At 44.5% G+C, this 15,566-nt stretch overlaps 1 protein-coding gene across 5 annotated transcripts in view; it reads left to right on the forward strand.

Annotated features, from left to right (window-relative positions):
* DPP6 (dipeptidyl peptidase like 6) overlaps positions 1-15,566 on the forward strand; it is a 540,400-nt gene that overhangs the window by 287,014 nt on the left and 237,820 nt on the right. Inside the window, exon 1 of one of the 5 annotated variants that reach the window (XM_010394852.4) lies at positions 6,188-6,966. The exons of the other annotated variants lie outside the window; for them this stretch is intronic. Within the exon in view, the coding sequence (XP_010393154.2) occupies positions 6,910-6,966 (57 nt within the window). The 5' untranslated portion in view covers positions 6,188-6,909. Of the gene's footprint in view, positions 1-6,187; positions 6,967-15,566 lie in introns of those variants that run through there. 5 annotated transcript variants of the gene reach the window in all.

A 15,566-nucleotide genomic window follows, 5' to 3' on the forward strand; every position in this document is an offset into this window, starting at 1 on the left:
CCAAGGTCACAGCAGCAGGAGCAGGCAGAGAAAAGCCAGCGACAGGGTCTGTATTCCATGCAGGGATAACACAGCGTCAAACAATTGTGGCACTGCTCATCCCCTGCCTTTGAGATTGGGATGATGTATTAAAATATATACACTGACTCAAAAAATAACCCCACAGTGGATTAAAAGTAATGTTTTTGAACAGTAGCTACTTCAACAGAAAAGTCTGACTGTCAGAACACACACTTGATCTTTGGGGTAGGCAAACCAAAGTGGGTACGTAATCCAGAACTGAGAAGGGCACAAGTACCTGCTGTGTTCCCCAGAGTCACGCTCCAATTTAGGCAGGAAAGTGCTATGCAAAACAGCTCTAGCTGTGCATGAAAGAGCAGACTTCTTCACAGCTTGCATCCCCGTGTTGTCTTATTTGTTTACCATGAACTGTGGGGTCCTGGAACTCGGAGCGGGAGAGAGAAATGGGAAGCAGCAGAATACAGTGCTTCAAACAAACCTATTATAATAATTCTAAACCACCTTCTCATGTTCAAGATAAAAAAAAAAAAAAAGAAGGGAACTTAGTGAGGCTTTGGTAATGGACAAATAGTAGCAACACCACAGGACTATTATGCAGACACACAAGTTGTTCTTGCAATGCCCATTGTCTCTGTGTCCCCTGCTGCCATGTACCTGCTGTCTCAGATAGCAGGAGTTCTCATGCTGGTGGGAACATTTTGAAGTGTATCCCCTGTAGGAACAGATATTCATGCAAATAACTAATTAATGGCATTGACTAAATAAACTGGATTTGATCTGTTAAATGAAAATAGCACACCAGATTGCTTTCTTAATGATTTTGGTCATGGGTAATGGAAATGTGATGTATTTTTAACTGTAACTATATTCATAATCTGTTATTGCCTCTAGTCCTTTCACAGAACCTTTGAAATCTGAAAAATCATCTGAGTGGATCCCCAAGACAGAGGGGTCCTCAGTGGAGCCTCTGAAAATTCCTCTGGACATAGAGACTCTCCCATGACTAACCCTTGGTAGAATCAACATGTTGGAGACAGCCAGAGAGGGGCAACCATAGCAGGGCTGATGAAAGATAAAGCTAATTAATGCATATCCTTACTTTCTTTTATAATAAAATTAGTTTTGGGATGCCTTTTGACAAATGGAGAAATCTTGCCAAAGCTAGGGATTAACTTGGAACAAGACTAAAGCATTTTTATGGTCTTCTAACAGGAACTATTATGAGAAGCAGGGCTGGGGATGGTGTGTAGGCAATAGAGATGCTCTGCAGCCTTTGTAGGAGTAGGGCTGATGTCAGCTGATCTCCCATCTAAGTGTTTCCAATTCCACATTCCTACTGGGGATGTTGCTGTGTAATAACGTGATATTACTGTTGTCACATTCTTGGAGAGGGGCAGGGCACAAACTGTGCTTTCAGAACAAAAAAAAATTAAATTCTCCCTCTCCAAAGCTTATTCAGATGAGCACAGAACAGAAATCTCCAGAATGAACAGCCAGAATATCTGGGTGCTTCTGAAGCATCTAAACCATATACTCCTGTAAAAAGAGTTTCTAGCCATGCAGCCCTCATGGGTTTACAGCTCTCTGTTGTGCTCTGGCATCAGCTAAATGAGGAGTCCTTGACCTCCAGAAGGATCTGCAGAGGAGGACACACCCCCCTCTGACCCACTGCATCTGAGCCATACAGGTCCAGAGGGAGAGGGGCTGTGCCACTGCTTTTTTGTGTGGATGAGATGTTGGCACTGGGACTTGAGGAGTGGTAACTGGTCACCAGCATGCCCTGGCACATGTTCAGGACCATGGACATCTTGATTTTTATGGACCTTTCCCTCTTGTTCCTCTTAGAATTTCTCTAGGAAAATTGGAATGGTGGGGCAACAAATAGGACAGTTGCAAAGGCATTTTATCAGTCTTGGGGATTGAGTGGCTTTACCTTTTTTGGAGTATGCTGCTGGTCTTAGAAGAACATTGTTCAGGGAGACCTTCTCACACAGGAAGCTGCCAGCCTGGTGTCCGCTCTGCCTCTGTGGCCTGGAAAGCAGCACCAATGCACACTGAGCACTGTTCCCCTTGCATCCTGTGTTGACCCACATTTTAAATGTCTGAATGATAAAATACATGGCTGCAACCTTTTTAAGGCTCATCTCATAGTGGATGCCTGTGCTGGCAGAGTCCATCTGTCTTCCTGAGTTGTCTTTAAAACATCTACTATCTACATAACTTTCTTAAAAACCTGTAACCCTTAGGACTTTTCCTCTGTAACATACCTATGAGTAAATTTTTCTCTTGCCATGTGTTTTCCTGGGCCTTGTGTCCTTCCTGAACTGAGAGCAAATCAGCCGAACTAGTAGGAACTGTCAGTGAGTGTGAAGCTCAGAAGGGCTGGATGTACAAAATGAGATTGTGTGATGTGTTCTGCTGGAGGTAACACATTACTGCACCCCAGATACTAACAGTACTAATGGCTTAGACCCACAAAAAAATTCAGCTACGTAGCTCTCCATGGGATCTGGTCATTATCTCGAGCAGGGAGAACATTAGCAGATTGTTCAAAGGTGTGGTTACCCAAGTAGAGTTAATTTCTACCCACTTTGCCCACTGGCTTCAACTTCCTTGATGTGGCAATGAAAGGGGAATAAATAACCCAGTGTGGTACAGAACCCCAGGTTTCAATGGAGCACAAGGGTTCTGCATCCAATAACTGTACCTGCTGCTGCTGCAGGCTTCTCACTGCTCTTAGTCTGTGCTCCCTGGAACAGATGTGTGCAGCTGGGGGGCTCACTGAGCACAGGCTGCTGTTGGATCTGGCCTTTGTAACACACAGGGAGTAGGAATGCTCTGCACTGACTGCTGAGAGCCCTTTGCTGCTTTCCATGAAGGAGCTGCTCTGCATCCAGACACCTGTACCTCCACAGAAGGGCAGAATCAAGGATGGTCTTGTATCCTGATCTGCTTAAAAATGTTTGGGAGCAGTAACAAACTGCTCCTTTTACTATCATGCATTGCTGTAATGCATCATCATAAACAAAGGTTGCTGTGCTTTAGCTCCTAAAAGTTCACAAGCTTTGTGGTGATGACAGTTTGAGCTTTTGTTCCACCTTGTCCTCCAGAGCCACTGGAACAATTATTTCTATTTGCAGTGTTCAAGGTTTTCAACAGTCTTTGAGCAGGAAGTTTTGTGGTGACTTTGTGAACTCCAAGGAGAATTTAAAGAATGATCCCAGACCATAATCTTGTTTCTGCCAGTCTCAGGAGAATGAAGCACTTTCCTTCTAACAGAAAATGCTCTAGGACATGTGTGACTAATTCGTTACAAGGTAATTAAAAATTATCTGTATGACTGCAGTGCTGCATGATTGTGTTGAAATAAGCACCCTGGGTGAAGATGAGTTGAGAAGCTGGGAACAGCTCCTTTCACCTGTCGCTGGTTCCTCTCCTGATGGGAGAGAGTTGGCTGTCTGTCCTGGTGTGGTGGCTGAGGAAATAATTGCTGTCAAGCATGGGGATGGCATTCATGTGCTTGTAGCTGGCATTTTGAATGTACATCTTGGTTAGTGAGGAGAGGTGTCTGTGCTCATAGTGGGGCTCCTGAGCTGTCCCAGTGGTGGCACAGCGTGGACTACATGGATTGATGGAGGCTGCTCACCATGGGAATGCAGTTTCTGTGGCAGGGTCTGGAAACAGACCTCTCACACGGCACGGGGAGGGAGTGGAGACAAACCTGATGCAATGATGGGTAGTAGGGGGTGAAAAGCCTGGTGTGTATTTGACCCTGGCAGAGAGGAACAACCAGCTCCCTGTATCCTTCTGATCAGCTGGGATGCTGTGGGGAGGGATGGATTGGAAGGTCGTACTCCCAGGGCCCTTGTCTGCCAATGCCTCCTGCCATGCCCTAAATAGGAGTGTCTGGGACCCATCCTTGTGCCTGCCAGGTTTGGCAGATACAGATTCCTGTCCTTTGATAGGGGTGTATTAATCTTTCATCAGTGATGACTCAGCCAAGCGATAGCATTGGTACCTAACATAGCTCAGAGGTCAGGAAGGATGGCCTCAGCCCTGCTAATGTGAGAGGAGATTATTCTCTGCCTGTGACTAATGAGCATTTCTGAATGGCAATGGCCACTACTTCCTCCTCCAGTGTCACCCCAGGAGGTGTCTGGCAACCTCAGAACCCCTTTGATCAATGCAGGAGGGTGACAGAGAGCTTGAGGGGATGTCACTGCCCCTGCTGCCATATCCTCCAGGCAGTGAGCAGCTGGTGGCCATCTGAGGGGATGAGACACCCTGTGCTGGTCAGGGGTGGCAAGGAGGTACCGCCAGGCATTTCAGGAACACTGGGGTAGCTGTGCCAGGCACTGGGAGAGCCAGTCAGAACAGCAGCCTCCTAATGCACCATGTAATGAGGCTCAGCCACATGCATTTGCATAGCTAACTGCTGGACTAATTAGCACAATTAACTTCTTAGGTGTCCAACAACAAGCTTAGTGGAAAAAAAATCTACATTGTAAGGGAGAGTGGCCATTTCCAGAAAAACAGTGAAAAACAGTGTGTTTTAAGTTGTTAACTGTAAAAGAATTGAATCTGCATGGGGAGGGCATGCAGTGCAATTAAGTTCAGGGATTGCCAGTGCAGGTACTGAGGGGTCAGGGACACAGTGAATGGCCCATGTTTTAAAAAGGGATTCATTTTTTTGCAGAAATTTCCAGCATGTACATAAAAAAAACCCCAACCAACTAAACAACAACTCCACAACCAAAAAAAAAAAAAAAAAAAAAACCCAAACCAACACACCAATTCCAAATACAGTTTTGTTACATTTGAATTCCTCTTGGAAAGAAAAGTAGCAGAAGTGTGGAGTAAAGCAAGCCTTCATTACCACTCACAACAGGTAGAAAAGTAGACCAAGCCAATTGGAAAATTCAAACTGATCCACTTATATAAAACCTTGAAAACAATTCTGTTCTGATGGCTGGGGAAAAATTTATGAGCAATAACCTCACTATAAACATATAGAAAATATTGTGACTTAAACTATGGGGACTAAAGAGTTGGAACTGCAGTGTAAGCTAGGACTGTGTCAGAGTATAACCCAGCATGAAATCAACACAGGCTGATAGATTTAAATGCAAATTATTATTTTGTGTTAGGTGCTATTCACTTTTCTTTTTAATGAACTGTTGCCTGGATTGTGGCACCTGGGACAAGGCAAGGTTGTCTTGTTTGCTACCAGCACAATTCCGTGTTGCAGATCTTTTACTTCATGGTTTCTATGAACTTCTGGGAATGTAATGGTGAAAATGCAGAAATGCTTAGGGAGTCTGAGTGGTGGCTTGTAGATGTCTTTAGGAAAACTTGGCCTGCCATTGATGTGTCCCTGAACCAAGGATCAAGATTATCCCAGGTGTAAGGAGACATTGACCGTAATGGTGTTGGTGAATGTGACCTTGTATAATAAATCCGTGCTGTAAAATTGAGGATCAAATGAGGCATAATCACTTCCTTGTCAGATAAACAGTCTGATGTTCCCTTTCCTTAGCTGGTTATCCGCAGACTCAGCAGAGATCTCAGCATCACGTGAGTGAGAAAACATTCACCTTTACACAGCGCTACAGCACTGAGGACAGCTCTGGGCTCCATCCTGGGTGCGCTGGGTGGGAGGTGAGGATGGGAGGAGCAGCAGCGTGGCAGTTTTGTGTCACCTGGTGTTGGGGTGAGTGAGGGCTCGCATCAGTCCCAAGCAAATATTGAATAACCTCCACGCTGCCCTAAGTTTTGTCCAGCCATGTGCGGTGCCCTTCCTGGAGCGTGGCACTTGCTCTGTGCCTCGTGCTCAGGCACAGCCCGTGTCACCCCGTGCTGACAGCAAGGTGGGCGAGCGGGCTCGGAAGGCCCGTTTGACAGCTCTGATGTGTTGGAGAGATCTCTGCTGTGGCAGAGAAGCTGCAGGGAGCGAGCTACAGCAGCGCGGCGCGGAGCAGGCAACGCGTGCTCGTGTGTCACCCTGCAACGTGACCTACATGGCAGCCACCACAGCAGACGCGCACGGTGGCCCCCGTCACACCAGGGACACAGAGGGGGCTGGGGGAGGCTGGGGGCACGTTTCACCCTTCGGCAGTGAGGGGGCAGCTCCCCGGACAGCGTCGGTGCTCCCCGCATCCCACGGCTGCGAACCCGCTTCCCTGGGAGCGCGCTGCATCCTGCAAACGTGCGCTCGCAGCGGGGCAGCGGCTGCCCTTGACACGGCTCTGCCCCAGAGCCGCGACTGACGGCGCCGGAGCCTCGGCAAGTTGGGAGAAGACAAGAGCGCGCCGGCCAGGAGCGCCGCGGGATGCGGGATGGGCAGCGGCGATGCGGGATGGGGCAGCGGCCCCGCTCCTGGCTGGGGATGAGAGCCGGCTGTGCACATCCCAGCGAGCCGCACAGCGAGCGCCGAGGCAGCCGGTGCATGCGCAAGGCGCGGGCGGCCGCCGTGGAGGTGGGGAGCGAGGACCACATCGCTGCCTCCGGCTCCGAGCTGCCAGTTGCTGGTTGCCAAGCAGTTATCATTGTTTCTGTGACGATTGCAGAGGCTGTTGCTAATTGAAGAAGCCCCCACAGCATCCTTCTCTCTGCTCCTGCTTCTGCTTTTATTTTAGAGGCTCAAGGGGGAAGACAGCCAGACTAGTGCTTTTTTACATTGCATTTTTATTTATTTCTTTTTGTGGGGGTGGGAAATTTCTCAGCTGGTGATTGAGTGATGGACTAGTTACTCATCCGTATCCCTTCAGTCTTTGTGTGTGTGCGTGTGTGTGCGTGTATGTCTGAACACACAGACCAGCTTACACACACGCACACACACACAGAGAGTAAAATCCTGTTTGCCACTGCAGTGGGCACAAATAGGTGAGCATGACTACAGCCAAGGAGCAAAATGCATCAGGGAAACAAGCCCAACAGCAAGACCAGGTAATGCTTATTTTCCTCAATTTCAAACAGATACAGATTTGCATTGTGTAGCTTTGTGTTTCTTGTATGATTATTATGAGTTTTTTTTTTTTTTTTTTTTAAATCTTTTTGGTGTGCGTTCTTAAAATTGTCAACTGAGTCACCAGTCAGTGGCAGGAGGAAAGTGCTGTGTAGCTGGGTTCAAGGTCTGCTTTTTCGGTGTGTGTAGAGACTTGGGGGAGAAGCTGAAATTGTGCTATTTTTAACAGCCTGTACCTCTTGCTGAAGGCTATAGAGGTTTGTTCTGTAACTTGTTCCTTACATGGGTGCTGGGAGAAGGGGGCAGGATGTTGGGATGGAGGCCCCTTCTCACTGGAGGAAGGGGGCAAGGGTATTTAAAAGCCCCTCTGTGGATAGAAATAAAATTGTAAAAGTGGGGTTCAGCTTCGGACTTTGTTGTGCACTTTCAGTGAATTTTTTTGCCTGGCATTGTCTTAGAAGGGCACTTCAGGGTACAGCATGTGCCCAGGCTGTGCCTGAGCAAGCAGAGGTGACAGGGGAGGCAAAAAGCAGCTGCAAGTAGGTAAAACTCCTACTGGCTTTGGGGGAAATTGCTGTGCTCACACCATATCTGAACTCGATTAATTTATTTCTCTTGGTAGGGAAATTATGCAGCTTTACATGTTTCTGTAGAGGTAGAAAGTCAAAGACTTCGTTTTCTCTGTCAAACCTGTATTTTGGAGGATATTCCTCTCTGCCTGCACTTACCAGGACGGAATGAAGTCAAAACTTTCCCTAAAACGCAGCGGGTGGGAGAAAAAGAAAGGAATGTGTCCTCAGCTGTAAAGGATGGGCAGAGCTAAAAAGTGGTGGCATAAGGGAAAGTCTGGTTGCGATCTCTGAGGCTGGTGAAGGTTCCTGGGCTCCGGGGGCACCAGCAGATCAACATCTCCGTTCTCCTCATCCCCACCTTCCCCTCCCCATGCTCGGGCCATGCCTGGGGGAGCACGGTGGAGCCCGGACGCTCCAGTTCTTCAGTTTTCCTCATCTCCTTAAAACATTGGAAGTTCTCCACTTTAATCTTTGGTTAGAACAGCACGGGAGGATAATTTAAACAGATCTCTCAGGGCACAAATTAATTCTTAAAATAGTTCTTCCCAGCTTGATAGGCTGAGAGCCTCACATATTGTTTTTCTTTTTTTTTTTTTTCTTGGTAATGTATTTTAGGGAAGGGAAAAGCATGGGAAGACACTAGGCACCACAAATAGCATCATATAATCTGCATTTTCAGGGTGACATTATACTAATGACCAAAACGGGCTCAATGGTTCAGAGAAAACAAGAAGGAAGCAACTTTGATACTCAGGGTAAAGAAACTAATGCCTTCATCTAACCCTGTGTACGTTGGACTTTGTTTCTCTGTTCAGTGCTTTTGGAATATGTATTTTTGTCACTGTTTGCTGCAGGTTAAAATGAGTCTACCTGTGTTTCTGGAGGCAGGGGTTTTTATAAGTGCCTTTTCTGAACAAAGAGGGCTGTGTGGCTTAAAGCTCTGTGAAAGTATTGGGTTTTGTAAGTCAAGAAGTATGTGTTGCCTTTTTATAAAGGAGAGGTGGTTTTGTTTCAAGTAGTGTTACCTGCCTAATGCCATTTTGCTGTTGGCATGCCATGTCTTTGCTACTTTGGTCTTCCTACGTGAAGTATAAAGTGCTCAGAATAGGTCTTCAGTATTATGCAGACTCTTGATTGAGTATATTCTAAAACTGACTGAATTGCAATTATACCCATATGGTACACTTAAATATTCTGGAAGTACGTGCTCTCTCAGCTCTGCCCTAGTGTGAGCATGAAATAGAAATACCAAGAATATATAAATATCAATCATATTGATGAATATTAATGTCTGAGTCTGTGAGCAACTTTGCTCACTCCCATAATTTCTTTTATTGTTTTCACAATACATTATTAGTAAAATGGCTTGACAGCGGGGGGTTGAATCCATTCTCTGTCTATTGATTTGAGTGCACTTTTATCTTCCAACACCAAAAGCAGATCTAAACCCTTATTTTATCTAAAACTGTTCATAACTGAAAAAAGGCTCTATTCAAATTCTATTTCTAGCTGAAATTCTATTTCCAGGCTTATGCATATCAAGAATTATTGAGATTTTTTCTCCTCTCTTAAAAGTGATCAAGAAACTGAAAAATGTAGCTTGGAGAAAAATTGAAGGCAAAGTGCTGGTCTGGCTGTAGAGGACTGAGTCTTTTTCAGCAGCAGCTGCTGCTGTCGTAAGAGATTTTGACCATCCCTTTTATGTGTTCCTTGCTGTGACATTCCCTGGATCCAGAGGCAAGCAAGTGACACAGTCGGCTTAAATCTGTGCTGTGTCCTACCATGCTAACCCAAACAGAAGCTGGGCATGAAAAGATACTGCAGGAACAGGGTGGGGAAAGTTTGGAAACATCTGCAGAAGCTTTGCAGGCATAAATTAAAAAATTTACTTTAGACTCATGTGTCTATATGCAAATGAAGTCATGTTCTGTCCTGAGATTTACAAAAATGATAATACTTAGAAAATCACTGGGATGTGGAGATAAGTAAAGCACTGCCTTAGCTGCTGAAGGCAGGCAATCCCTTTCTTCCTTAGGTAATTAAAAATGCTTCTATACAATATCTTTCTGATAAGTAATGCTGCTCACCTCCATGGCAGTTAAACTACTCAGAATTCCAATCATTTATCTCCTTGCTTATCTGTCTCATGAGTCTGAACTCTAAGTCTTTTGGACATCATGTACAGAAAACATTCTGTAAGTGATAAGTAATGCTGTCTGTTACTGTCAAGTTGTGATTGCTTGATCAAGATGTGAGTTGGATGTGGTTGCCTCTGTGCACTTGGCTGCTCCTGACACAGCTGTGGTTTCTTGTTTAGGGGGCTGGAGTTGGACACTGTGCACTACACGATTATCTCAGTTGGCTTTCTGCTAGACCCAGTGCTCAGAAGTCCATGGCAAAGCCTGCAGACACTGATAGACTCAGGGTCTGGCTCCAGAGGACTAGAGAATCTTGTTCTCTCTCTTGGGGTTTGTTAGCTGGATGTGTGGATAGGCCATTAAAATGCTTTTCCATTAAAAAGGAGAAGAAAATAGCAACAGCAGGTCAAGTACTCTGACAATGTGCTTTAGCTATTTACACAGGCTGAAGATCTCTGTGTTTTAACATAAGCCTGTAAATTTGTTATCTTAGTTTAGCCCAATTCTTGCTACTTTTAATGGCCTTTGGGAAAGCAAATAGCTCTGCAGTCATATATAAAGATAAGGAGGCTGATTTTTTAATGAAAATGTGATAACAGGCATAACGCTAAAATGAGACTGTTAAATATTTTAAAAAGTGAGTCAGCATATCAAGTATAACAGGATCACAGATTCTCAAAGAACACTTTTTATAAAACATATTTAAAGGGTTGACTGGTTAATTGGGTATTTGAACACGGAGAATAAAGGATTGTTCTCATTTCTTTTGCTGTCTAGAGAAGAGCTGTCATGGGCTTATGGGGAGCAAGATCCTGCTCTGAAATGTGCTGCTGTCCTAGACAAGGTTGTTAATGACTGCATGGAACTCCAAGTAAAAGACCAAAAAATAAGTGAGGAGACAAAATAGCTTGAGGGCTGCCTTATTGAAGTGGGCTCCATGGAGGAGTGGAATCAGATCAACAGAACAGTTCTGCCTATTAGCTGTCATTAAGGTAATCAATTCTGAATTTTACAGAACAGCTGGAATTCCAAATAAGAGGTGTGGTGTCTTCAAGGGGAAAGAGAACACATTTTACTTGGAAAACCTAGGCCAGACTCAGGAATAAAATGATGGAAAGATTAATATTTCATGCTGCTAATGTTCCCCTGCCACCCTACTTCACAGAAATAGCCTGTAGTATCTTGAAGACTGGGTACAGGTGGAGGAGTATCTAATATACTGTGCTGAAATGTGCCTCTCCTTGTGTAACTTTATCCAAATAAGAAAACAAGTGTGCACTTTAGCTGCATTATGCAGGCATTCCCCCTGTGTTGTTGTAATTCAGGTAATTCTGGGATTTCCGGTACCAGGGGATGGCAATCCCTGTGTGCCCTGCTGTCTTCCTGCAAGGTCATAAATACTCTGTGTCATTGTCAGTTCAGTCCTGTGCTGTTACTTCATTCCCAGAGTAGCTTAAACTAAAAAATATGGGTGTGCTCACATTGGGAAGCAGTGTGAACCCACCCTATGAGAGGCAGAGAGATGATATTGAGGTCCCAAACACACATTTGGGATGCGGGGTTATTTCAAACTTGTTCCAGACTGGTGTGAATGTCCTTTAGAGGCTGTTCAGCATCTTCTCACTAAGCATCATCTGAAATGAAGCCAGTTTCTGTACTCTGAATCGACTATAAAATCTGAGTGAGAGCATGGTAGATGGGTACAACTGAGGGGTTTGGTCAGTTGTGCAGTTCTGAAATGAACAAAAGTACTAGAAGTGCCCCCCATGTCTTTAGTAGGATGGATGGAGTCAAATAAAAACTTCATGTGAGCTTTGTTCCTGTACCTAAAGATATTCTTATATACTTTTTTTTTTTTTCCTGTGAAGTGTGACTTAAAAATCATTCCAGATCTTCTTTGCTCACTTGGGCGCTGTCCAGAAAATCACTGCCCCTGGGTACCAAATGTCTTGGTTGGTTCTACATGCTCTGCATGAAAGAATGCAGCAATCCTGATCCTCTGTGACAACAAAGCCTCCATACAGCACATGAGCAATACAGATTATGTCCAAAGAGTGCAGGATCCCTTCACATTGTAAACAGGCAGTAGTGTACAGCAGGTTCAGGCATGAATTATAAGTTGTGCATTTTATGTCTTGAAATAGGGAAGGGATTTTTCCCTTTTATTTGTCAACACCATGCCTGTTGTGTGCTGGATCACAAAGAGGCACTGCTGAACCCTCTCTCTTTTTCAGCAAGGTTTGAAGTTCCATGTTGTAACTGAATGTTTGTAAGCAGATTGAGCTGTGAATTCACAAGAAAGCCCTGATTCACAGATCCATTAGCTGGCACAGTCAGACTCCCCACTGCAGCATCCCAGTGCCACAGAATCCACACAGAGGAATGGAACAGCACCATGAAATACCTCTGAGATGCCTAGACCCAACACTGAGCTGAAAGGAGCCTGGCCTGGACCAGTTGAACAGGTGGGAGTGAGTCTCCCAGGAGATGAGCTAATTTAGCGTGTTATCTCAGTGACTTGTGATAGCAGAGCTCCTACGTTCCTGGCTGGAGCTGAAAACTGTCACATCCCAAAGGTGAGGCCCTGCTGGTGAGAATCCCTCATTCTCATTGCAGTATTCTGGCTCAGGTTATTACTGCTGTGCAGAAATCAGGGGCAATGTCCACTTTGGGAAGGTGTCTGTCAATGAGAAGAGAAAAAGGAGAAAGCTCTGATTTGCATAGAAAACAATAGGTTTCTTTAGTTCTAATGGAACTGTTTAGTATTTGCTGTTTGAGGGCATAATTTTTTAAAAATAAAAATTCTTCATGTGAAAGAATAATTTTTTTTTTCTTGAAAACAACTCTTTAAATTACATGTCTTATTGTTGTCCCAACACAGGCTTTCTCCAGGAACTCATAGAGAACATTTGTTTCATTCTGTTAATGGCATCTGATCTATTCCTCAAGAGATTAAATTTCCGTAATAGCGCTCCCGAGAACGCTGTATTCAAGAACATGGAATTGCATCAAACTGGCAGTCTTTTCAGGCTGTTAATTTGCCATGAGGAATGCACTCAGCTAAGCAACGGAGAGGGGGATACAGAGGTGGAAAGGAGCATGTTTGGTGTAAAACTGGAGTGTCAAAAAACGGGATACTGCAGAAAAGCCTTTTCAGTATCCAGTGCTGAAATGGAAGTGCTTCTGGAAGGCCTCTGGAAGGCCACAGCCTCTAAAGTTCGTACATTTCCACAGGATGCTGTTTGAGATGGTGTAAATTTTACACGCTCTTTATACCTTGACCAAGTGGGATGTGCTCTGCCACTCTCCTTGGTACAGCTGTTCCCTCCATTCCTGGCAGAGGCACTTTGTGTTGTGCTCTTTCTTATTAAATCTCTCTTTTGCTGTTGGATACGGACAGAATAATCTGTCTCTGAAGTTCACCAGTTATGTGGGGTCATCAGGGTGTGTTTGAATGCCACAAGACTCTCAGAGAATTCGATGTGTCATTCCAGCTGTGGTCTATTAACAGTGCTGTGCATTGCTACAGGCATTTCATGAACAATGGTTGTACCTGCTTTTAGTTCTTATGCCTTTAATGCTGCTTCTTTGTGATCTTTATCAGGCATTAAGTTGTGGTGAATCATGGTCTCTTTGGATGATATGAGAGAAGGCAGCACTTCTAAAATGATGCAGAGTACAGTAATGTCTATTTTTTATATAGTATATTCTGTATGTTTTACGTTCGCATTTTTTGATCTTTTGTCCATTTTTTTTTCCTTTCATCTTTTCTTTCACCATTCTGTTCTGCCCACTCTGATTCTTAAGTGGGATTTAAGTAAATGAAAATAGAATCAGAGAAAGTGCCAGCAGCAATGGACCAGGAAAACTGAGCACACTTCTTCAAAGTGCAGATGTGAAGATGTGAAGAATTAACTGTGAGAGGAGTGCATTCAGCAAGTTTGAAACATTTGTTAAACATAAATTTGGAGAGGGACCTGTATTTAAAATCAGTGAAGGTTCTCAGGAAAGGAAAGACAAGTAAATATGAATTTCTGACTTAGCAGCAAATTTTGAGTGGGATTATTGGTTAGCTTTGAAGGACAGTTCAGTGGGTGGAGTATGGAACTTAATCCTTCTTGTGTGCAGACTTCCACTGCTGTTTTGAGCAAGAGTGTTGGGTCCTTAGTGGAAGTTAGCAGTTTCTTTTCTGCTGAGATAGTCCACGTTGCCTAAAATGGGGGAAAAAAATATCTGGGAGTCTCCTGAGGATAAGTACATGAAATATGGAGTTCTGAGATACCGTAGTAACTCAGGCTACACAAGTAACTGAGATATCAGAGAGATGCATTCCTTGATGTTTGGGGAATGGAGGGACAGGGTCACAGGAGAAAACCTGAAAGTTAAAACTCATTCTGAAGGTTTTAGATATGAATAAGAATTTCAGCAGAAAAATATCAAGATAAAGGTAAATGCTGTCAGGACTCGAGACAGTTATAAGCAAACTTGCAAATGAGAGAGAGATAATGCACAGAATCTGAGGATTGTATCTGATTCTAAGATTTTGGGACCTTGAAGCAATTTTATACTTTAAGGTAAGATGGAGATGCATCTTTCAGCTCTCTGTTGCATAATACAGAGACCTTTTCCGAGAAGGAGTAATTAATATTTTTTTCAATAGAAATACTGCAGTATAATTAGGAGCCAGAGAGCTTAAATGGAAAAGTAAATGGCGGGATGATGAGCCAAGGATATGCAGGGTCATAGGTTAAACCAAAATCTTTCAGAAGTGGAAGCCAGAAGCTGAAGTTCGGCACTTGGCAGGCTGATGGAGAGCATCTTCCTGAAAGTCAGGGTGAGGGGATGAGCCAAGTCGGAAGCCCAGAGTCTGGTACTTGTAGAGAGAAAGCCTTGAAAAAAGTTGTGGAAGTTGTTGGAAGCAGAAGCTCTTAAGTGTGATGGAAGTGGAGAGGACATAGCTACATCCTGCCTCCACTGGTGAAAATCCTTCACTATATAAAATCCTTTACTATATAAAATTAAGGAAATTGCTGATCTTCAGAGATGTCTTCCAACCCTAACTTTTCTGTAATCCATAGGAGAGGAGATGGTGAGTGACTATTAACTCTCTGGACTAGTTATGGGAATTACAGCAGAAGTGGGATTGGATTTGGTCGTGAAAGATGCTTGGGGAGGAAGGAGCTTCAGGCACCTGTTCACCTGTCCACCTTGAGCAAAGCAGCAAAGAGGGGTTTATTTTTGCCAGCTCTCAGATACCCTGTTCCCCTTCAGAAGCACCCTGCCTTCACAATAAGTACTTGAATAACACAGTAACCAGAGATGTGGCCTGCTTTTCTGTATGGGGGGTATGGTGGGGAAAAGGGAGCAGCTGTCTTTGCCGGGGGAGAAGATTCCCAAAAGAACAAGAGGAAGAAAATGGTTAAGGTCCCCCTCTTGCTCAGGAAAAGGGCTCTGGTTCTCTCATTGTCCCTCGTGCTCCCCATCCCTGAGTGCCCTGATTGCCTGTGCCCTTACTGCTGCAGGACTGAAGCTTTTTGTTGAGAGACAACCTGTGTGCTGTCTGCATGATAAACGGTCAGTGGCAAGCAATGTAGGGCTATTACTATTATGAGATACTATTTTGTGAAAGAAACTGCAGGTGAAAAGTGCAGATAGACCATAATTTCTCAGAGCAGGTTTTGTCCTAGACTGCTGAACATCATCTGCTCACAGAGGCATAACAGGGGCTCTGCTTTGGGATCTTGTCTTGTCAAATAACCCCACATTGCCAGCACCGTGGCTGTGCCTCTGGGCTAATGGCCTTGGCAGGAGAGGCTGCTGAAAGGATGGGACAATATCCTTGCTTTGCTGGTGAGTGAGGAGCCCTGTTGG

Source organism: Corvus cornix, chromosome 2 (genome assembly GCF_000738735.6).
Source record: "Corvus cornix cornix isolate S_Up_H32 chromosome 2, ASM73873v5, whole genome shotgun sequence".
NCBI classification, from domain to species: domain Eukaryota; kingdom Metazoa; phylum Chordata; class Aves; order Passeriformes; family Corvidae; genus Corvus; species Corvus cornix.